At 39.6% G+C, this 25,502-nt stretch overlaps 1 protein-coding gene across 3 annotated transcripts in view; it reads right to left on the bottom strand.

Moving 5' to 3' along the window:
- The window catches only part of SMAD5 (SMAD family member 5), a 55,928-nt gene that overhangs the window by 29,865 nt on the left and 561 nt on the right, over positions 1 to 25,502 (bottom strand). For 2 of the 3 annotated variants that reach the window (XM_047778687.1, XM_047778689.1), the window contains exon 2: positions 5,132 to 5,702. In XM_047778687.1, coding sequence (XP_047634643.1) covers positions 5,132 to 5,534 — 403 coding nt within the window. In that variant the 5' untranslated portion in view covers positions 5,535 to 5,702. Of the gene's footprint in view, positions 1 to 5,131; positions 5,703 to 24,554; positions 25,489 to 25,502 lie in introns of those variants that run through there. The other variant, XM_047778688.1, reaches the window with a different exon arrangement.

Genomic DNA, 25,502 nt, shown 5'->3' with positions numbered 1-25,502 from the left:
TACAACATTCCTGGATCTGACAGCGTAATTTCATGTCTGAAAATGTCACTTTGACTCTGACACTAGTCAGCATCAACAAAATCAATCTGTGTTTAAGTTAATGAGGAATACTTCTGCTCCCTGAAGTAGGGATGAACCTGAGAATCAGGCTCTGTGAGTGAGTATTTGCACTGTTTTTGTCTCTTTTCATTTTACAGAACTAGTGCTGAAATTATGCAGTTAACATCTGATTACAAAACTGCTTTGTTCTACTGTGTAGTACTAACTGCTGGCCCCTTAGAGAACGATGGGACAGCTGCCACTGGATAGTACATCATGAGACAGTAAGAATTTCTATGTTTAGCCGGCTAGCAATCTGAAAGCCTTAGTGAAATAACTACTCAGGAATTCAATCCGGTAGGGATTTTACTCTGTGTGAGGCAAAACTAAAATCACTGATTTCTCTCTTACTTGTATATTATTTATATACATCATTTAAAAAGATTATTTTCATTCAAAAATAAGTAATTTTAAAAGATAGACACTATAAGAGGTTATAAATGAAAAGAATAATCTGTAAGCCTCCTCCCTCCCATACTGCTTCCACAGACAACAAATTTAAACTTACTCATTTCTTCTAAAATTCACTTTGTGTACAACTACATAGTAACTTTATATTGCTGTTACTGGTTTCTCAAGACATTATTTGTAGACTTGCTGTTATGACGAATAAAGTATTTTATTAAATCATTCTATCCCACTGCCCTTTCCCATAATAAAATTACATAAAACATTTTGTTTAAAATATTCAATGTTTATATTTTATATATACTATACATACATACAATTCACTACTGAGCCAGGTATACACTATTTTTTCTCAAAAAGTGTTTTTATTAAAGTTAATTATTGCCTTATTCTTCATCTGCTTAATCTCAAGTAGGTATCATTGATTTCCAAAAGTCCAACAGATGTGTCAAATTCCTATCAGTTCAATTTTCCAGATGACACAAATAAACAAATATCTGTTCACTCCATTTTCTCCCCTGGACCCTCAATCCTTTTGCTACAGTCTAGACAGGCTACTTCTTAGGTCTCCTAGAAATCTGAGGTCTCTGGACCACCCTTCTCTTCTCTCCTGTTGGATCCTGTTTCCTGGACTTTATTCTCTACTAGCTTCCTTAGGAAGGATGTAAAGAAGTTAAATTTTGAGTCCTTACCTATATGAAAATATCTTGTCCTATGTCTGTCTGCAGACAGATTCCCAAATAGATACCTTTTTCTCTTTGAATGGGGGGGGGGGGAGTATTGCTTCACTTTCTTCTAGAATCCATAACTACATTGAAAAATCGTATTCTCCTTGCCACTCTTTTGTAGGTGCCCTGTCTTTTCTCTCTGGGAGCTTTCAAAACCTTCTTTTTATCCATGATATACTAAAATGTCATGTGTGAGTCTTTTTCTATCCCTGTTCTGGTTACTCAGTCACTAGGCCCTTTTGATTTTCAGTTCTTGGAATTGTTCTGGTAGTATTTCTTCGATAATTTTCTCTCTGCCATTTTCTCTAATGCTTGACCTGTTTGATAAGACTGGTATATAATTTGAAATATTCTGAGTCAGTTAATGCATAAATTCATCTAATCCTCATGACTAACCTGAGGTAGGTATTATCATCCCCTCTTGACAGATGAGGGAACAAAGCCACCGAAAATTTAAGTAACTTGTCTGTGGTCACACCGATATGACTGGTAAAATCAGGATTCAAATCCAGAAAGTCTGATTCCAGAACATAGTCTTAACCAACAGACAATAGTGCCTATTAGAGTAAACAGTAGACCACCTGGGTTGGCCGTCTATTTTTCTTTTACCATTTTCCAACTATGTTCCTTTTTTAAACCATTTTGTAATAATTTATGGCTCCACTACATACTAGCTACGTAATTGTGCGTAAGGTACCTCCCTCTCAAGTTTGGATTTCCTTATCTGTAAATTTACCGTTAAACATAAAAGAACATTGTAAAATGTTAGTAGTATTTTCTAACCCTGTGAAGCAATAACCTCAAAGGATTAGGCAAGTGTCTGGCCCTTAAATGCTCAATAAATATTCACAGAATCGAAAGTAACAGTACCCATTACTGTTACTATGACTTTATTAATACTGGTACTCTGAAGTGACCCATCCTGTGCCACAGCTGCTTAACTTGCTTAAGCATACCAGACCTAAGTCCCCGGCTTTTGTATAGAATGAATCACAGCTGAGAAAAATAGATGGCAAAAATAAGACATTTCTACTGACTCATTATCAGACAGACCCTGGCTATGGGGGAATTCACTAAATTCCTAGACTTCCTTTCCAACAACCCCTATTAAATATTAAGACTGGGAATTTTTCAGAGTATAGCTTCTCTGTTAAATCCTCACATCTTTCTTTCCCCATCAATTCCTACAGCTACAGCTCTCCTTGGAATCTCTTAAGTAGTTGAGAGTCACCTCAAATACCACCTAGCAGCTCCAGAGCCCTTAAAATGAACTCTCCCTGACAGCACCACAAGTGCTATTATTTTGGGCTTGATCCATATCCAACATTATTTTTATAGAGTTTTTTACCATCCTGGGCTTAAACTATCTTCATATGAAGCCCAGCATGGTCAGCAGACTAAGGTGACTACCATGGCCATTCACCCTAGAGTAATCCCCTCCCTCTGAGTATATTATCTGCAACTTGCTTCTAACTAACAGGACATGGCAAAAGCGACAGGATGTACGTGATAACATTCCATAAGAACATAATGTCCCTTCTCACAAGAAGACCCTTTCTCTCGTACTGGCTTTGAGGAAGTAAGCTGCCATAACAGTAAAGCTGCCTACGGAGAAGGTCATGTGGCAAGCAAATAAGGGCCGGCTCCGGTCAGGAACCCGCCAGAATCAACAGCCTGCAAGGAACTGCATCTCTGAATAGTCACATGAGCTGAGAAGCAGAGGCCTTCTCAGTTCAGACCCAAGCCCTGACCAATACCTAGACTATAGCCTTACAGTAGGACCCAGTAAAGCCATGTCTAGACTCCCGACCTACAGAAACTGTGAGATCGTTAACGTGTGTTAAGCCACTCAGCTTGTGGTACTGTTCCACGGCAAAAAAAAATCTAATGTACCCAGTCAGTATCTCAGCTTATACAATTTCTTCATTACAAAAAAAAAAATGTTTACTGAGCACTCCCTGCTGAGTTCCAGGTCACAGTACTCTTCTAGGCACTGGGGATGCAGTACAGCGTAAGACAGCGGATGGTTCTTCTTACCTCAGTCAAAAAACAAAATAAATACCTGAGGCAAGTAGTGATAAGAGCTTCTGAGCAAGGATGGAATGAAGAGATAAAATGTAACATGAAAAGAGCCCAGGGGTTTCTTCTAAGTAGAAGAAACAGGACAAAAACAAACAAACAAACAAAAACAACTCCTAGATGCAGGAGTATGGCAAGTGTAAGGAGTGGAGGATGTCTGAGGATAGGTCGCGGAGGACCTTGTAGAAATCTGTTCTAAGGGTGACAGAAAGGCTTTAAAGTGTTTTGGGCAGGGACTGACATGACTTGATACATATTTTCTAAAGACCACTCTGCCTGCCAGAACAGAAAACAGAATGGGTGGGGGGGAAAGGAAACAGCAGCAACCAACCAGGAGACTACTTAAGGTGAAAGATGAGGACGGTCTGTACTAGAGTTGCAGTGTTAGAGACGGTGAGAGGCGCTATCATCAAGATATATTCTGAAGGAACGGCAAACAGCATTTGCTCATAGCTCAAAAACCAGAGAGAAAAAGTAACTTCTAGGGAGCAGTTACACGAATGCTAGTGCCATTTACTTCAATAGGGAAAAACTGGAGGAAAAAAGTGACGTGGTGGGAAAAAAAAAAATCCTATTTAGGCATATTAAACATGATATGTTTGTTAGGCATTTGGGGGAAGATGTTAAGTAGGCAACTGGATACAGAAGACTGAAACTCAAAGGAGAAGCTGACTCTGGAGTTCAAAATATAAGCAAGAGCTTATAGACGGTTTTAAGATATGTGGCAGCATGAGAGTACACAGAGGGAAAACAGAGGTCCAGGGACTGAATCTTGTGAAAACAAGAAAATAAGCCAACAAAGAGACTAAGCAAAACAGCCAGCAAGGTAGAACCCGCAGAGTGCAGTGTTTCAGAAGCCAAAATAAAAGTTTTGAGTGGGAGAGAAGGAGAGCAACTCTATCAAATGATGTTGAGAGGGAAAGTATGATGAGGACGGAAATGAATGAGCTTTCCATCTGTAAGAACGTAGTTATTAATGAATCTGACAAGTCAAATGGTACGGAAGAAAGACTAAGTGCAGGGGTGTCAAGAAAGAACTGGCAGAAAGTGATGCGAGGTAATAGAGATGCAGACTCCTACAAAAGGACTAGAGGAAACGGCACAGTAGACCAGAGGGGGGCTATGCGAATGAGGTCGAGACAAAAATTCTTTAACTTTTATTTGAAGTTGGGCAGTATCATGACATGCTCGTATGCTCTCAGAAAAAGTCTAACAGAGAGAGAAAGTACAATGCTGGGCAGAGAGGCAATAATTATAGAAACAAAGTTTGTGAACCTACAAAAAGGAATGGGACATAGTACACACGTGCACCCTGAGCCTTAGGTAAAATAGACAAATGGCAGAGTGTACGTATGACTGACTGCTTACAGTCAACAGTGAATTAGAACAAGCCTCTTGGGAGCCACATATATTAAGCTAAATTCAAAATCCAGTATTCCTCTCAAGATTAAAATCTTTTTTTTTTTTTTTTTTTTTAACGGCTGTACCTGTGGCATATCAAAGTTCCCAGGCAAGGGGTCTAACTGGAGCTGTAGCTGCTGGCCTACACCACAGCCACAGCAACGTCAGATCCGGGACGTGTCTGCAACCTACCCCACAGCTCATGGCAACGCCGGATCCTTAACCCGTGCAGGAAATGAACCTGCATCATGGATATTAGTCAGATTCATTTCTGCTGAGCCATGGTGGGAACGCCTCAAGATTAAAACTTTAAGAAGGAAACATGAGGCTAAAATTACCTTTCAATTACTGAATTCAGTCAAGTGCAAATTATGAGAGAGGTTTTTATGATTCTTCCCAGGGGAGTAAAAACCTACCTGGACTCTCCACTCTCTTATAGTGGTATGGGTTGATACAAACTTCTTTTTGCTTAGATCCAAAAGGAAATTCACAAATATCCAATGGCTTTAGCTCATGATGACTCTGCAAATCAGGCCAGCGCCAAACACGACAATATATAACATGGGGTAAGCCTTTTCTGTGAGAAACCTGCAGGCGTCCGTCTAAAGATCTGGGAATAGTGACACATTTGCTCGGCTGTCCTGGGCTGCTCAAGGCTTTTTCCAGTTCCTCCATGGCACCCTTTTTCTTTTTTAGCTTTTTCACCAAAGCATCGACTGCCTTTTCTGCCCATTTCTCTTCTTCATCACCTTGCTTCCAGCCCAACAACCGCTTTACTGCTGGACTAGTAAAAGAAAACAAGCTGGCCATTGACGTCATTTGATAAAAATCTTCAGAGATCGTCCTGCAACTCAAAGTCAGTGGCTACTGAAGCAACAGATCACCGGTGAAAAGGCATGTACAGGTCCTAAGCAAAAGCGCCAATTAAAAGGGAGGAGTGACATGTATCTTCCTCAGGGCCATAAGCTTCTTTCATTGGTTCAAGTCCTGAAAGAGAAAGGGGGAAAGGATAATATCCTTAATTTAAATGAATTCAATTAACATACATTTAAATCAACATAATTGGAAAAACATGTTATTTTTTTAAATAAGAGCAGAAAAAGATTACAAAGCTAAACAAACAAACAAAAAAAAAAACACCTAAACCTAGAAGGACAATTTTCTCTAAGTCCTGTGACCACTCATTTCCTTCTTCATCACATGAACAAATGATGCAATGTCAACGCCAAATGTAACCAAAAGCAAAACAGGGTGCTCTACTTTCTATGTATTGTCTCCACAAAACTCATTTCCTTCAATCAGAAGCCCCCAAATCTAAAGTTTAACTCTGAAGTACTTTATTGAAATCCATGTTTATGTGCTATGCCAGTTTTGAACATGATATTGTCCTGATTTCAACAAAAGTCTTAAGAGAAATCTAGCTAGGGTCATTATTTTCTTTAAAACACATCGCAGAGTTATAAGGTTTGGGCAGAAGTCATGGTACTATTCAAGCCACATTATCAGATGTAAATTTTATTAAAAGTTTTCATAAGATGCACAAAACCCTCAAATAAATCCTAACACACTTAAATGGGAAGTATCTACTTTTAAAATAAAGAATGATAGATTTAAAGAGAATGAATTCAAAAGTTTAACCCCCAAAAGGATAGTTAATAATTTCATAAACCTATTGCCTTCTCTGATATTTTAAGTACGAAAAGTTAATGAATCTGACCCCCACCTTACACCCTGAAGAAGCTCTTGGCGATGGTGACAAGAGGAAGGCGATACGCACTGGCACTCCACCAGTAAGAGTGAGCTGTCCTGCAACTCAAAGTCAGTGGCTACCACTATTGTCACTACATAGCCAGCTACAAACAATAAGGAGCCAGTGACCTAGGAGGAGTAATGTCTGGAAAAAGGATGTCAGTAACAAAAGATGTCCCAGAAAATCCCTTTTGCCCGGTGAAGTATTCTGGTAAACCATCTCTCAAAAACAAATGACAGGAGTTCCGTCTTGGCTCAGCAGTTAACAAACCTGACTAGGATCCAAGTGGATGTGGGTTCAATCCCTGGCCTCACTCAGTGGGTTAAGGATCCAGCATTGATGTGAGCTGTGCTGTAGGTTGCAGACACAACTCAGATCTAGCATTGCTGTGGCTGTGGCGGAGGCCGGCCGCTATAGCTCCGAGTGGACCCCTAGCCTGTGGACCTCCACATGCTGTGGGTGCAGCCCTAAAAAGCAAAAAAAAAAAAAAAAGACACAACCAAATCCTGATGATAGTGCCTGCCAACTTCCCTGATGTAAATACTCCCATCTGGCTGATTCCAAGACACTAGCATGGCACAGCTCAGTGTAGCCTTGGGAGGAGAGATGCAGATTGGGATCCTGTGAGCTGGCACCTCCAGGACATTACTCACTGTGCCCCCTGGCAGAATACCCTTCTTCTCACCCTCATTTAATCACTGATCTACTATCTGTCCCTTTGGTTTTTGCCTTTCCCCCAAATCACGTAAATAGAATCCTATGTACATTCTAGTTATTCTTCTTGAACATCTATCTCTGCCTTCTCGACGCAGAGACGCCACGGTGCTCTGAACGAGTGTCCCCTTTCCTGCTGCACTGAAAAAAGTGTCGTCTTCTCCTTCTTCTTCTTCTTCTTTTTTTTTTTTTTGTCTTTTTGCCTTTTCTAGGGCCGCTTCCCGCAGAATATGGAGGTTCCCAGGCTAGGGGTCTAATAGGAGCTGTAGCCGCCGGCCTGCGCCAGAGCCACAGCAACGTGGGAGCCGAGCTGCATCTGTGACCTACACCACAGTTCATGGCAATGCTGGATCCTTAACCCACTGAGCGAGGCCAGGGATCAAACCTTCAACCTCATACTTACTAGTCAGATTCGTGTCCACTGTGCCACAACGGGAACTCCAGAGCTGCAAGGATTTATTCACACTGCACGTCAGACCCAAAAAAACCTGTATCATAACCTCTCAGCACCTGTCACTAGTCATGACACAATCTTCAATTAGACTGACTTCTCCTTACCTGCAAGGGCAGACCACACAGCCTGCAAAGAAGAACCTATGTCTATTTCAACTCAATTCAAATTCCCAGCACCCTGCTGCCACTAGAAAGTCAGAGACATGCTCAGAGGCTCAGTAGTGGCTACCCAGACTGTGATGGTGGACCCGTGGGAGGAAGGGAGTGGGAAAGTAAAGATACACTCTTTATGTCCGGATGGATACACCCAACTCTACGCAGGATGTCTTCCCCAACCCCACACGGGATAATTTTCACCGGGTAAACAAAACTGCTGACATTAAACCAAAGAAATATAACAAGAGAATTAAAGCACAATTGTCAGCAACAGGTCATAAAATGTAAAGTGTTATGAGTTAACACATTGTAAGAAAGGGTCACTTCAGATGTAGCTACATTAAAGGTACAGGATAAGAGCCATCTGGGGAGAGGAAGTAAAGGCATGGTTTGGTTGTCTGAGACAAGTGAAATTTCAAAGGAAAAGGGACACAAACGAAAAACTACACGGGTAGACATGAAGAGAGAATTTCCTAGGATAGAGAGGAGATAGGCCTGGCTGACCAGATGTATTCGGAATGTAACAGAGGCTTGACAGAGCAGTGCATGTGTACGAGGGAGAGAGAGAGAGAGAGAGAGAGAGAGAGAGAGAGAGAGAGAGAGAGAGAGAGAGAGAGAGAGAGAGAGAGAGAGAGTAGGAGCAATGGTGTGCTGAAGAAGGGAGAGCCAAAAGGGGAGGAGCTTGAAGACCAGATACCAGATTAGCAGTTAACCACCAGAAAGTGCATCATAAATGTTAACTACTAAGCTAGTATCACTATTATTATTATTAAATACTAACTATAGTATGCAGAAACAAGAGAAACGAGAAAAGATCTTTGTGTATATAACTCCAGAACAAGGGCTAAAAGACCGCATCCTATTCTTTGCAGTTACTCTGGGGAGAGGCAAGGAATGGAAGACAGGCAGCAGAAGGGGTCCTGCACGATCTGTTCTACATGCTTCTGTACTGTTTTAACCTTTTAACAAAGGCCTAACGCTAAGACAAAAATAATGATTATGTAAAACAAATGACAGTGAATAGAATGGAGTGAAGAGTGCTAGGACAAAAAGCAGGTGACACTAACGCAGGCTATTAGGAGTCAGACTGTGGTTACCCTTTGAAGGGAAGGGTCGGCGGACTGACTAGAAGGGAACCTGAGGGTTTCTGCCATCCTGAAGTTCTTAATCTTGTTCTGGGTAATTTTATGAGAGAATCAGCTTGTGAAATTTTGGCCGGGTGAATATTTAAGATGTATACACACAGGTGTTATGATTTCAAAATATTTTCCTGCCATATAAAAAATAGAGTGATCAGCTCCCTTCATCTTCTTCTCCCCATCTTCAGCACCCGTTCTCACAGATAACCCCTCTTGTATTTGTCATTCATGACTTCGCAGAAAAAATACAAATATATATATATATCATTTATACTTATAATCTATATAGAAATATATGTAAGATGTATAATCAATCTTTTTAACATAAATAGTGAAGAAAACCAAGGTATAGAAAAAGGTATAAACAACATATCTTCAAGATTTTTCCCTATCTCTCTAGAAAGAGCTTCCACAGTCTTATTCCAGTGTAAAAGTAATCTTAAAAGTACATCAACTGTGTCACTTCTCTGATCAAAAGTCATACAGCAGCTTCCCATTACACTCGGTATCTAAATTTTTTCACATTACTTTATAGGACCTACATGATACAGCCTTTTGGCTTTTCCTCTAAACTCATTTCTTAGCATTCTCCTAGCTAACTTTTCACTTAACCACACCTGAAGTCTTTCCATTTCTCAAATGCTCCAGTCATTTTTACCTCAAGGCCATTACACCTGATATTCATTCCCTCCTGTGGAAATCTCCTCTCCTTTTACTCTCTCAGTTCACTCAGCTGCTCAAATGTCACTTCCTGAAAAAAGATGGCCCTGACCACTTTAACTAAAATAGCATACATCCTACATCATTCTCTATCCCCTGATTCTGCTCAATTTTCTTTCATGACATTTATAATAATCTGATGTTATACCCATTTTATTTATTAACTACATGTCTCTTCCCCACAGAAATTTATTAGTAGGCAGGTACTAGCCTTGTCTTCCTTAGCCATCATATTCCCCTGAACCTAGAACAGGGCCTATTTATTAAATGAATTTTTTTAAAGGCAATTTATAAAAACATACATACCTTTATAAAAGCAACTGCATACAATTTTAAACAAAAAAAAATGTTATGTATGGATATGCAGAGATACAGTATACAGTAAGAGAATAAAAGTATGCAAGAAAATGATGCATGACAACCTCAGGGTACTGACTACTGATTACCTCTGGTGAAAAAAGGAAAGAAGGTAGAAGAAATAATGGAAAAGTCTTAGCTGTGTTCCGTTTAAAACTACATTGGAAGAAAATTTGAAAAATCATGAGATATACTATTTTCTCTACTTTTCTATGTGTTTCAGAACTCAAAACATTCACTATTTTTCATTTTTCACGTATTATAATGAAAACAGAAGAGAATCCGATTCTGTCCTTTACTAGGTATGTGACCAGGTATCATTCTTCCTTCTATAAAACAGAGATGATGGTTCCTACATCATTAAAACGTTGAAGTAATAAATAATGTGTGTCTAAAGACTGAAAACATAATACAGTTTTATAAACTGAAATGTGCCATTCACACATGAATTTCTAGCACTGGTAAAGGGGAAGGCACAAACTTTGCACTCACTGCTTTAAATAAAGAATGATTAAAAACTTCAAACATGTTTAATGACATTCCTTCTAAAAATGTTTTATGACTTTCCAAACTGCATAAATGGTATGTGCAAGTAATCCAAGTACTTGTTATCTAAGTTCCAACTCATAAAGTTAAAAAAGGGAGCAAAAGTGATCGTAAAAATTCACTAGGAAGTAAAAGACCTGATCAGGCACTTCACAAAAGATATCAAAATAGCCATGAGATGGTAAAATGGGCTTGACATCATTAGTTATCAAAGAAATTTTTAAAAACAGTGAAATATTATTACAATCTCCCAGGATAGCCAGACTTTAAAGAGAGAGAGAGAGAGAACAGATGTTTGTGACAATCACAACTGGTACTCTTACGTACTCTTGCGAGCAAGAATATAAATTAACCCAGTCACCGTGGAAAATTGTTGGACAACATCTACTAATGCTAAACATAGACCCCTATATGACCAGGCCATTTCATTCCTAGGTGTATATCCAAGAGAACAAGAGAAACAAGTACTCCGTCAACCAAAAGGCAAGCACATGTTCACAGCAACTTTATTTGTAACAGTCAGTCCCAAACTGGAAATAACCCAAATATCCATCAATAATAGAGTAAATAAATCACAGTAATAAATTCATACAACGGAACACTTTACAGCAATGAAACAGAACAAACACTTGTAAAACATGAATGAATCTCATTGATATAATAGTGAAGAAGTCAGATACAAAAGATTACAAATAATATCATTCCATCTATAGGATATACAAAAATAGGCAAAATTAACCTCTGGCACCAGAGGCAAGGATCCTACTAAGAGGGGACAAGACAAAGCCTTCTAAAGAGCTAGGAAACTTCTATATCTCCATCTGGGTGATGGTGGCATACATGTATTCATATGTAAAAGTTCACTGAGCTATCCACATTAGATTTGTCCACTTTAGGATATACTTCAATTTTTAAAATCTTTTAAAAACTGATGATTGTAGGGATCACTTACAATTAGTTCTTGTTCACTAGCCTCTCCCTCACTACAAGAGCTTCTAAACTATGAGTGAAACGTACAATTTGCAAAAACTGTACCATTTCATAAAGTTTACGAAAATGACAGCTAATGATGCAAGGTCTGAATTTAATTTTACCCTTCCACCCATAAACAAATAAGTTAGTCTGGTACTGCCTCATGGATACTGACAAAGAACATGAGACTCCTGGGTCAGAGACAAAGGACTTTATTAATCATGGCACAGTAAGTGACATAAGCATCAGATGTACAGTTCCCTTTGCCTGTGAGACCCACAGGAATAATGCATTAGGGACTAGATAGATGGTATTCCTGTAGTGGGTCTGCATTGATGATGAACACTGAGTATGGGAATTAACCACTTTTATAGTAATCAGTAAGCAAGCCTATTCTCTGTAGAGAAATAGTAACTTGACTATCAAAGGATTAACAGAGGTCCTTGGGAAAATCAATATGTACATTTTTATGAATATTTTCACACAAAAAATCCTCTTCATACTAGCAGTACAAATGTCAAATATGAAGGATGTCATATCATGCTACTAAGTTATTTTGTGAGAAAAATTAAGCCTACCAACTACACTCAATTCAGTCTTTGCTCACTGTAAGATTTAATGCATATTCACAAGTATAACCCGATGTTTTTCCAAAATTTTAATTTTTCAAGATGAAGTCCCAATCAGACATTTTATTCACAATTTGGTATGAAATACTGGTCTGCATTTTAAGTGGTTTCATTTTAAATGGGCTTTTTCCTGAACCAATTATCACTGGTTCACAAAAAACTAAACACAGCATGAGTTTTTCTTAATGACTTATTATTATGAACCTCTGTATTGTGTCTGCTAGAAATCCTCTACAGCAAGTGTAGATAATGGGCTGCATTGCTACTGACAGAAAAAAAACTGAAGTGAATGAGTGAGCTTAAAAAAGTTACCTATAAAAGGAGGCTTTTGGACATTTAACTTTCTTGAAAGTATATTGCTATTTCAAGAATTTGAACAGCTTTCTTTTTGCAAAAACAATTGCTAAAGAGGATGATAATATTCCCACAAGAATAATACCACTAACATTTATTGAACATTCACTATGGTAAGCACTATCAAGAATCTATAAACCCAAAATCATTAAAATCTCAAAACATTTGTCACATAAGGCAAATTCCGTAATTGTCATTCAGCAGATAAGAAAATAAGTGAAAGGAAATTAGATGTAACTTTTTTATTTATATAAACAGGAAGAAATAAAGCTGGGAATGGAAGGCTGGCAGCCCAGCTCCAAAACCCACCCTCCTAGCCACTGCACACACTACCTCCTAAAAATAAAGCCTCCTGGGAAGGAGTTTTCTTCCCTTAAAGATCTTCCCTCTTATCTTCCATACCTCTCTGACTTCTCCAATATATTCAAACCACTATATGCTATCAAAAAAGAACACACTGCTTCAGAGACCAAGGGTAATCCAGTCAATGTGTTCATTTTTAAACTGATTTTTATACCACTTAACACATCTCATCAACTTCTGTATCTAACTCACTCTTCTCTCAGTTAAGTTCAGTCAGTCCGTAGGTCTGACAGCAGTAGTATTTGCTACTATTGCATAAAATTTACATTTATTATGGAAGCCTTACTTCAAAGACTTTTAAATTATCCTTACGACGTTTTTGCCACACTCATCACAACAACACAATTATCTCAGAAATGATGAAACAATGCACCAGTTTTTAAAAAACATTTTTTCTAAATATGAAATTTCTAATTATAAAATACTCTTACCCATAACTACTTCATTAATATTTGGACTATTAATTCCTAATATTTTTTTCTCTACATATATATAGTCTCCCCAACCTCTGGCCATGATTGAGGGCATAACACAACACTACGTGGTATTCTGCACTTTCCATTTAACACCAGAAGAATACGCCCAACGGGGGAACTCCCGTTGTGGCTCAGCAGATTCAGGTTCGATTCCTGGTTCTGCTCAGAGCGTTAAGGATCCAGCATTGCCATGAGCTGCAGGGTAGGTTGCAGACGCAGCTCGGCTTCTGGTATTGCTGTGGCTGTGGCAAAGGCTAGCAGGTGAAGCTCCAATTCAACCCCTAGCGTGGGAACTTCTGTATGCCACAGGTGAGGCCCTAAAAAGCAAAAAAAAAGAAAGAAAGAAAGAGAATATTCCCAAAGGTATTTCACACATCCACTTTCTTAATATTTAACATGTAGATTTCTCAATGAGACTGTTATACTAAGACTGAAACCATTTTATGGTACCCATGTGTAGATCAATTTTCTCCTGTTCTCTTTTCTGTATAATGTATCATACTTAGAGTAACACACTGTCCACAAATTGAAGTAAAAGTATCAGAGTGCCTGGGATAGATAGAGCAATAGATTTATTTTAGTATCCTCACATAAGTCCTTTTACTATCCTCACATAAATCCTCCATTATGAAAGAGTTTTTCATCATGTATACAAAAAAAGAGCAAATAACTTTATGATTTGCTTATATTAGCATATGCAATACGAGCCCCAAGTGAACTTGAAATACTTTGAAAATTAGAATGTGATTAGGTTTTCTAGCAACCAAAAGGATTCATTTTAAACCTGTTATTGAAAAGCTGGATCGATCTTGCACATGCACTTCACCTTTTCACTAAAGAACATTAACTTAGAAACACTAGGAACAGCCCTGCTCAATTCAGTCAGCTGATGATGTCCACCATCATCTACTATACTCTCTATATTATCCCTAAACTTACCCTAGGAATCGAGAAAAGTCCAAAAAGGCGCTATTCAGTAACTTCAGTCTCTAGAGGTTACAGACTGCTGGCAGTTAGATTTGGTCCTCTGTACTCCCTTTCTATGATGCTTTCAGGATCTACAAGGCACAAATATACACAACTAGTGCTAAACTTAATCTCAGACTTACACTCTTATTTATACAACACATATTTACCAAGAGAACCTAAAAAGGCTCACTAAACTAGATTCTAAAGGGTTAAAAGATAAATCAAATCCATGCCTTAACTTTAAAGAATTACAAACTAATAAATAACTAAGATGTGCCCATTCCCATCTGTAGTACACCATGAAGAATGGCAAATGCCCTATAGTGGACAGGATGCTAAAAGAAATTCAGGGAACGGCCCTTTGGGGAAGGGAGCGGAGGGAAACAAACAACATGAAGTAGCTGTATCTTAGGCATAAAAGCTCTTCTGAGCAAAGACACAAAATCAGAGTTTTTAACTACCAGAATGGGGAAATACAACAGTTCAGCTTGCTAGAACACAGGTGGTAGAACAAGAAACCTGGCTAGAAATAGACAATAAGGCTAATCTACACAGGATATTAATATTTGTATCATAACACACAAAATCACCAGATGTTAGTCTAATGACTAGAGTTCAAATTCTGGGTCTGGGTCTAACACTTATACCTAAATCTCCACTTTTCCTGTTTTGTATAATCAGTTCTGAGAATTAAATGAGATAAACACTTAAGTCAATGCCTTACACAGTACATACATAGTTTGTAAAGGGAAACTAAAATTAATATTGTAATAATCATGAAATTTTTTTATATCAGGCTGAGGATTTTAAATATATAGCTGGGCTACTTTATTTCATCAAATACATAAAACCATGTACTTTCGAAGTACTATTATTTTATGAACCTTGAAGGAAGAAATAACTGCAAATTAAACTATCACACCATGCTTTCTCATCACTTAGATTTTTTTCTTCATAATATCATCCTTCTGCCATCAAGACTATAGGTCTGAAGAATGTTCCAGTACAACTCCAGAATTTTGTTCAAGCTACTGACACCCATCCTGCCAAATTTTGAAACTAGTGCTTGATCTTCCCATAGAGTGTAAATCAAAGAGTTGACAGTAACAAAAAACAGCACAGGCAGAGTTTGTGCACATGCAAATGACAACAACATCAAAACTGCCACCTGGCCAAAACCAATATTCAGATGCCATCAGCTTTAGGACACATCCAATTTCAGAGATGTTATGAAGTGTGTGTGGGGGGGAGCACATCTTAGAAGAAATAAGGCGGCTTTTTCTTTCCTCCTCTCCCAAAGTCCTTTCTGATGTTCTCTATCACATCCCACCAGCATCTACTATTCTTCTCTCTTGTTCTCATTCCTTCAACTCTTCTCCTTTCTTGCCTCCCCTTTCTCCATTCCTTACAGCTTCTCCCACATTCCTCACTGCTGATTTTGGAGAAGCCTGGCTACTACCTAGTGATGTATAAATCACCGAATGAACTTTTCTTCTAGCTCCCAAAGTATGTATTTGTATCTTTGGTATTTTCTTGTGCTCTAGGGCTTGCTTATCTCTGAATTTTCTTCTGAGTAGAGGAGAGGATGCCATTTGACAGCCCAGATATGTGAGACAATGTCCTACATGAAAATCTGGCTTCTATGCAAATTCTATTTGTGTCTCTGTCATCCTCCTCCTGGACCACCTAACACATTAAAGTTATCCTAAAGCATACCATTGGGAATAAGACATTTATCATTCTTTAAAGATTATATGTTTAGTTCCTAAGAAAACCAAAATATCAGTAGACTTCAAGGAACTTAAATCATGGAGTTATTTTCTTTTACAATAATTCTCCACAAGAAGTTCCTTTAAAACAGTTATTATTTATAAATGTTAGAGCCATATTTCAAGAGCATAATAACGGATAGAGGACAAATTGTTTTTCTTTTTTGCTCTTAATGAAGTCAAACTAAACCAACCATTTTGAATGCTAAATATCAAACTGAGCCTTTTCCTGTAAACCCAAGTCTTACAACGATGCATAGTGGGCTAACAAAGTCATTAATACTATAACAACAAAACCCACAAACTAAACTGAACAATGTCCAAGATATCTTTCAGGGAATGTCTATCTCTAGCCTAAAAAAACCTAGAGAATCCCACAAAACTAACGTCCCATCAGGAACTACACAGGATAATCTAAGGTAAGTCAATCCTCATCAATACCTCAGTCTGAGTGAATATGATGAAATCAAGTGATCACTTTCAAACTTCTATCTATTTAGGGGAACTATAAACAGAACAGAAAGGAAGAGGAGTTATGACACTATAACTGGAAGACAGGGGAGGAAAAAGGAAAAAAGATTACATGCTTGTGAATAAGATTGCTGAGAAAGATTCAGCTGTACTGCAAACAACTAGTGAAGACAAAAAGTGGAGGGCTTATAACTTGGAGTTCCCGTCGTAGCTCAGCAGTAATGAACCTGACTAGTATCCATAACGAATCGGGTTCAATCCCTGGCCTCGCTTAGTAGATAAAGGATCCAGCGCTGCCATGAGCTGTGGTATAGGTCACAGACACAGCTCGGATCCTGCGTTGCTTGTGGCTGTGGTGTAGGCCAGCAGCTGCAGCTCCCATTCAATTCCTAGCCTGGGACCCTCCAAATGGTTTTTCGCCTTTTTTAATTATTTTTATTTTTTTCATTAAAGCACAGTTGATTTACAAGTTGTGCCAATTTCTGTTTGACAGCAAAGTGATTCAGTCACACACAAATATACATTATTTTTTATATTCTTTTCCATCATGGTCTATCCCAGGAGACTGGATACAATTCCCTAAGCTATAGAGTAGGACCTTACTGCTTATCCATTCAAAATGTAATAGTTTGCATCTACTAACCACAAACTCCCAGTCCATCCCTTTCCCTCCCCCATCCCCCTTGGCAACCACAACTCTGTCCTCTCTGTGAGTTTGTTTCTGTTTTATAGATAGGTTCAAGAGTTGAATTTGATTTCGTCAAATTTATTGGGTACCTAATAAGCCAAGAATATTCTGTGCTGGGAACTGAGGCTTAAAAGACACCTGTAATCTCAAAGATCTTAAAAGGTAATGGCGAAAAAAAAACAAAGAGAAGTTGCTATGAAGAGCTTCCCATGCTGTTTATTTAACACATCACTAAGTTTTACTCTAGATATCCGTATGCCAGCAAACAGAAATGCGGTGGTAACATAGAGTGAAAAATACATACAGCAAGCACAGAAGGCCAGTAACTGAGCAGAAGGAATGCATGCTACTTCTTACATCACAACTTGGAGGAACTTAAGAAAATAACTACAAACACATTATCTGCTATTAAGCTTGTTTTTTTACAGTTTACCTCTGGCTTATGAAGACCTAACTAGATGACTCTTTCATTGATGAGTTTTGTCATTTCAGACAGCTAGAAAGAAAACAGGGATTTAATCTTACTGCATCACATACCTCTATTTTGCAACACTTAACATACCTATGTTTTTACCTTTACCTGTCCAACCTGGCAAGAATATAAATGAGAGGAGCCCTATCTGTTTTCGCTCACCACTATAAACCCAGTGATACATGTGCTCAACAAATATTTGTCTAATGAATGAAACAGAACATGAATACAAAGCTTTTGAAAGGACGTTAGCCACTGGGGTGGGGTGGGGCTCAGGGCACTTTTTATTTTCTGCTTCATACAATTCTGTACTTCTTAAAATAAACATGGATTTCCAGAGTCCCCTGGTGGTGCAGCAGGTTAAGGACCCAGCCTTGTCATTGCTGTGGCTTGGGTTGCTGCTGTGGCATGAGTTCAAAGCCTGACGCAGGAACTTCTGCATGCCACGGGTACAGCCAAAAACAAACAAAAAATCACATGGATTTCTTATATGCTTAGAGAAAAAAAGATTTTAAAATCAAAGTGCAGAGGTACCTCAACTATACTAAAATTCTTACTAAAGAGAGGATTTATAAGAGTCATTCTTGTTTCAAAATTCTCTTGAATATATTTAGGGTAATGCAAATTTAAGAAAAAGCAACTGAAAACTAGGGGCAAATACTTTCTGCCAACAAATACTATTAAAAATTCATTTTTCAAAAGCATTTATCTTCCTGTACTGGAATACCTTTTGTACCTTCCTGTACATGAATATCACTCACGGCCTCACCACTTTCCTCAAACTCCACCACTGATTTTCAGCTCTCTCATCACTGAAGGCTTCAGCTTTAGCTAGCATCCCAGAGAACTTCCCTGATCACCCCAGAACTCTGTATAAAGAAGGCTTTTCCCAAACTCCAATCCAATACTACATTCATTTCCTTCCCTGTACTATCAAGGAGTTGGGACTATAAAAGTGAATAAAGGGAACCAAAATCCTGATCCTCATGTATCTTTCCAGTGCAGAGAGACGGACAAAATACAGTAAACAACTGACACGGTATAGTCAGCCAGGAGAAAAATGCTATGGAGAAAAAAAGCAGAGGATGGTGGATAGGAGGGCTGTAACTTGAAAGAGAGTGGCTGGGCTGACCCTCCAAGCAAAGGCACCAACTGAATCAATACTTTAAGGAACTAAGAGTGAGCCAGGCAGACATCTAGGGGGAAACCATTCAGGCAAAGGCAACGGGCAATGTGAAGATCCCGAGGTGGAAGCATGTCTGGAGCACTCGAGGAAGTGCCAGACCATAAAGCCTGAGAATAAGTGAACAAGAAGGGCAAAACAAGGAATGAGGTCAAACAGGCAAGAGAGCCAGACTGGGCACGGTCGGTGGATATGATAAGGGCTCTGTTTATGGAAGTGAAATGTGGAGCCATCTGAGAGCTCTGAGTGGAGACATGACATTTTCAGACGTACATTATTAAAAAAATATATCTCTTACTGATGTGTTGAGAATAACGGGGGTTGGGGGACAGGGGGCAAGGGTAAAAAGCAAGGAGACCGTTTCAGAGTTGCAGTAATTTAGGTAAGGGATGATGATGGCTTAGACCACAGTGACAGCAGTGGGATGGTGTGAAATAGACAGTTTCATATGTTTTGGAAGACAACAAGTTTCTAATGGAAGAGATATGGGGAGTGTGCCTGGGCTACTGGAAGAATGGGATTTGTCATCAAGGCTGAAGCTGAAGGCTAAAGTAAGGGATAATCAGAAGTTACATTTTGTACACATTAACTAGAAATAAAAAGTTAAACTTCACCAGGCTTTCATTCAAATGAATTTATATTACTGTCAAGAAACCAAAAGTCTTGTTCTTACTTCAAGCTACTTGAGTAGGACCTCCTGGCCAATTCTCAAATACACACACACACACACACACACACACACACACACACACACACACCTCCCTCAACAGTCTTTCCCCCAACAGACCTACACTAAATAATACACTGCTCATGCTCAGGCTTCTGAGGTAAATTCTTAGAAATAGCTCCTTCACTTTCTGCTCAAATATCTCTCTAATCACTTCAATGCAAAATAAAAGGGAAAAAAAAATCCAAAAATTTCACCCAAACTTGTTAGCCAAAAGGAAATCTGAGCATATCAACCTAGGCAAATAAGTGTGCATATGGGTCACAACTCACAATCATCAACCAAACCTACACAAAAGAATTCCAGATGGGGACTTTAAAGAAACAAATTCCTCATAACCATCCCACAAAATTCAGATTCATTAGGCTTCAGAGTAGGGACCTACCTCATACACTTTCAGTAAGAGTCCTGGATCAGGTTTGAGAACCAAGACCCTTGGAATCATCTCCAATGGAAGAAAGTCATTTGCCTATATACATCCAAGGATAACTTTTTTTTTCTTTTTTTTGCGATTGGTGGGGGTAAAGCTTTTTCTTTTTTTGGGGGGGGGTGGTAAAGCTTTAAGAATGTCTTACCCCTGTGGTTCTAACATCAATAGCCACCAAGAATCCACAAAAATAGACAGCAGACCTACCACTACTGTCAAACCAATCCTAGATCTAGGTGTACAATTTCTATAAACCAAGCAGAGAAGAGAAAGAAACCAAGACCAAGTTTGCCACAAAGCTCTCCTAGATTCACAAATCCTACTCTTTACGGCAACATCTACAAAGAAGAGGAAGTACAATCACATGGGCACCAAAATTATTTTCCTAGAGAAATACTTAAAACACCACCTTTCCCAATGGTGGCTCCCAGTTTCCAAAGACATCCAAAGTTCTCACAGTGGATTTCAAAGACATTCAGGAGCTGAACTCATGATCCCTGACCCTTCTCACAGCAGAATACTCTTGTCTAGTTTCTGTGCCCACACAAGTCTCTACTTTTTTATCTCCCACATCCAGACTTTTGTTTCCCAGTTTTTTAATCACTCTTTAAATTTCACCTGCTCCTCTAAGTCCTCTAATTAAGCAGAGGCTGATCTAGATGTATCACTCACCCCCACAGAGCCTGCAAGATTTCCGACACTGCTACCAGATGTGTCTGCGTACACTTGTACAGGCGTGTAGATACAGGAATAGACACAGAGCTGGCCAATCTTTATAGTGCTTTCCTTTAAATTATAAAATCGTCAAGGGCAGATACCAAATCATTACTTTACAAAACGTGTCTCTGAAGCACAATATGCTAACTCGTGTACACAGTATATATTCCAAGGTGTTATGGAGGTGTTCTCCAGATACCTTATGTGCACCCAGAGGTCAAGTCACCTGCCTAGAAGGAAAGGGAACATACATGCTCTGGTACCTTTTCAGCTCTAGTCATCATTTATTTAATTTACACTTGCAACTCCAAAGAGTGGAAATGGCCAGTGAGTTAAGTGGCTACTCATGGAAGTGGGCAGAAAGATGTGATTAAAAGGAAAGAAAAATTTCTGCAGGGGCCCCCTTCTCCTAGGAACACAGAAACCAGAATAACTAGATTTCAAGTTATACAGGCTACCAGATAGGATGCTAAGCAGATCCTAACACATCTTGAAAACAGAAGTGAACAAAACAAAACTTGCCTTGAAACTACCAGACATATTCTGAGATCATAGTTAAATTTGAAAAGTGTAAGACTGTTCGCAGGACTCAGCTACTATGCTCAGAGAAAGGTGGAAAGGTGACACTAATTTTTCTTTTTTTATTATTACTTCCAGTAATAACAAAACAACATACACGAAAACCAAAAAGAAAAATCCAGTTAAAATCTCATAACAGATAAAGCCATTTCCAAATTTCCAGAGTATACCAGTCTATAAATTATACATATAATTTACGAAGACTATTGTACCAAAGAGTTCAAGAACAAACTCTGTTTACAAAATGCACTTCTGGCTTCCCAAAGTGAATTACAATAATAGTATTATTGCACACACAAAACTACTAAATTCTTTCTTCTAAAATATTGTCATAGCCAAGTTAGGAATACTGTAAAAGCAAGAAGAAAAGTCACTGAAACCATCTCTCTACCAGAAAGGAGCTAAAAATCTCCACGTCTAGCTACACAAAACAAACGAACAAATCAAAACTGCACAGCCCAGAACTAGTTGATTATTTATGAAAAACCAAGTAACTCTGTAATTCCCCCATCTTTTCAAAACTGTGGAACAATAAAAGCTGTCAGAAGATGAGACTGAAAAACCAGCTGCTCCTAACAACAACCTAGATTTTAATCATTCCTCAAAAAGAATTTTATATCTTAACCTTTGAACTAGTAAACATACTTCTCAGATTCAGACTGCTGGGTAATGGCAATGAACTAAATAACCCAGCCCTAAGAATTTCAATTACCTTTATTTGATTAACTATGGCAGTAGAAAAACAAGGTATGAAAAGACATGGAAAGGCTTTGTAGGGTCATTCATCATCTTCTGCGGTGGGGAAAGCTCCTATCTCTGTGCAGCCTTCTTCAGTCCAATCCTCCCAAATAATCTTTTCTCCAAAATATTCAGACTAGTAGAGCTTTCATCCCTCAGGCTACTTGTAAGAGTTCCTTTTGTAAGACCTTCCCTTACAAAACTAAATCTCCAATGTCTTTGACTTTATTAGCATACTGGCAAACCCTTAAGATATAAAACACCCAAAATGTCTGAAGAAACAAAACTATTTTGGCTTCTTCTTTTTCTTTTTTTATGGCCTCACCTGCACCGTAAGGAAGTTTCTGGCGAGGGGTCGAATCGGAGCTGCAGCTGGGGCCTAAGCCACAGCCATGGCAATGCCAGATCCTTAACCCACTGAGCAAGGCCAGGAATGGTACCCGCATCCTCACAGAGATAATGCCGGGTCCTTAACAATGGGAACTCCTATTTGGCTTCTTTGTGGTTAATATGAAGCATGAAAAAGAGAAAGAAGGAACACTGACCCTCTGGAAGTAAAGAGAACAGGGAAGACTGATAAACCAGAGCAATAAAGGCAGCTGTATCCTAAAGTGTACTCAAGTCAGCCATGAAACTCACCCAAATGTGTGGCCCACTGCCTAAACCAACATATACATCTGGTAATAATAAACACTGATAAGTCATAAACAAAAAGGGCTTTCTTAATTCAAAGACCCTACAAACTACTGGTAATAATAAAATTTACATACAACAACAATCAGTATGTACAAAATCGATTATTTAAGACAGTATCTCAACTTAAGTTACTAAGAAATTAAAAATGATTTGGTATTATTTTACTGCCTAGTCTTCAAAACACTAAGACCCCAATATCTTTGATTTGACCAAGTTACAAATCTGTTTTCAGAACTGAGAGAAAACATACTGCCTCTGTTTAACACAAAGGACAAAAAAGATCATCACTGCAAATCATAATGTTTGGGTTCATGATGAAAACAGGAAACAGACAGGCTGCCCAGGTATAATTATGGTTATAGCCTAATGTGCCTTCAGGTTCAGCCAAGAATTAAAACCCAGGGAAGAGGGTAAGCAGAATTGACTTGCCTCTACCTTGCTACAGAAGGCAACTTTTAATAATACTTCCAGCAACATGTTACATAACCAGTAAACAACAATCTGATTCAGACCTCATTAGTAACAACATTCTGCCACTGCCTCTCACTGAAATTAATAACTCACTTTGCCAGAGGGGAAAGAAATGCAACACGTATCAATCTACCCATTTTTGTGGCGCCTACCACAATGAACCAGACAAGCAGATAACCACATCTGCACAGAACCTACAAAAATATTCTTTTCTTTTCCAGATCCCTGTTCTTTTCTTCATTTTAAATAGACATCATATGGATGCATTTAAAATCTAAGAGGAAAGTCAGTTGGGAAGGTTCATCTAACTTTTATTGCCTATTTCAGCTGTGATCTCAAAGGAATGGAAGCATAAATGACGAATGGATTTTATTAACAAAAATAACTGGCTGAAGTTTATGCGATAAAAGCAGCTATGTGCAAAGCAAAGGCATACTGACTGAGAAAGCAGCAGTGCAGAGAAGGAAGAAGGGAGGACGCTACGGAGACAATCATTTAAAAAAAAAAATCTAAAGGTAATATATACATACAACCTTTATGAAGGTTACACTTTGTTAACTTGTTTCTTAAGAATTGTTCTGTATTCTTGTAATCTCAGATTCACCTTAAAGGGAAAAAACTTAACCAAAATAGCAGTAAAAGAAGGGACATAAAATGTGTTCAGATCTATAAATAATTCCTTATTTACTTAACCTGGAACACAATGATTTCATTAAAATATATGGATCAAAAAATGTGAAACTGTCACACTATGTAGAGAGATCCTCTCCCCCACAACACTGGCATGTAGGAGCCATGTGAAACTGCTTGGAAGGTTACTAACCTCTGGGGATGAAGTTTTTTAACCTTTCAGCTTGCATATTGGAAACTAATTCACTCTGGGCAAGTTGGGTACTCTAATTGAAGGATATTTAACTACTCCAGTTTAAAAAAAAAAAAAAAAAGAATAGAAAAAAGAGTTTAAAAAACAGCAACTCAAGAACCCCTTCCTCTCAACTTCTATGAGGCCAAGGCTCCTACGACAACCTCCTACCTATCCAGTCTTTGTTGCTGGAAAAGAACACTTCTGGTGGTGCTAGGCAACAGGCATGATGTGACAAACCTAAGGAGACTTCAAAACTTTTTCCACAGAAAGATAAGGTAAACAAGATACACTTAGTACCACACCCACAAAAACGCACAGGCAGCCAGGAATGCTCCCCCCAACTCCCCCCACCCCACCCTCCGACCTCCAGCTGGTCAGGAAACAATGTCTCTACAATCAAGATAGAGATCTGGCCCAGGGTGTTCAGGCATTCCTCACCTCTAGGCTGGCCTACAGCTCCACTCTCCAATGCCATCCAAACCAGAACTGGAACATTTTGTTAGGAAGCGGGCAATCGTCCAAAATACCCGACTATCCTCGCCCCAGTTCTTTTTGCAACCAAAATCTGTTTGGGCTACTGAGCATGCTCCGACTTAAGACAGGCGCCACATGGGAGTTTTCAAAGCTTAGGCTCCAAACTCCACGTAATAACAGCAGCTGAAAGGGGAAGAGAGCAAAGAGGGGGAGGGAGGGGGAGGGGAGCCGACCCGACCGTGAATCTGAGTCCTGACACTCGACTGGAGGACCCCGGCAGGGGTGGAAGAGGCTGTAGGCAAACAGTCACTGTCTGTCGCTTGCCTTGCAGCAGCTGATAGGAAGTAGAAGAAATCTCTGCCAGGATGAAAACTGGCATGGCAAGTGGCTCAAACCAGGTCGAAGCACCAGCTGGGTGCAGCGGCAGGTCACAAATAACCAGGGTGTAATTCCCACCGATAAGCGTGGATCCTTAAGATAAGGGCTGAAACACAAAGCGACGGCGGCAAGGATTGATTCATCGAGCCGCCGGGCTGCTTGGCAGGGTGGCCGACCCGGCTACTCGGCCGAACTCGGCCATCCTCCCAGGGGTGTGTTTGAGGGTGGCGCTTAGAAGAGGGAGAACAAACCGCTCCTCCGGACCGAGGCGAGGCCGGGGAGCGCCGCGAAGCGTCCCGAACGCCTCCCGCCTCAGTTCGGGCGGTAACGGCGGCGTCGGGACAAGGGCCAGCCTCTGCCCCGCCTCGGGACGGCCCCGGCCGCAGGCCAGGCCTCCGCAGCCGGCCGAGCCGCACCATGGGCGCCCGCCTGGACCCGGGCAGGCCGGGGCTCGGCCTACCTCCCGCCCCGCAGGCCCAGCTGGTTTCCGCTCCGCCCGCGGCCGCACGCCCCCGCCTCGGCCCGAGTCCGGCC

The sequence above is a fragment of the Phacochoerus africanus genome, chromosome 4 (assembly GCF_016906955.1).
Source record: "Phacochoerus africanus isolate WHEZ1 chromosome 4, ROS_Pafr_v1, whole genome shotgun sequence".
NCBI classification, from domain to species: domain Eukaryota; kingdom Metazoa; phylum Chordata; class Mammalia; order Artiodactyla; family Suidae; genus Phacochoerus; species Phacochoerus africanus.
Note: the sequence above shows the minus strand (reverse complement) of the source record. Positions and strands in the feature narration are given on the sequence as shown.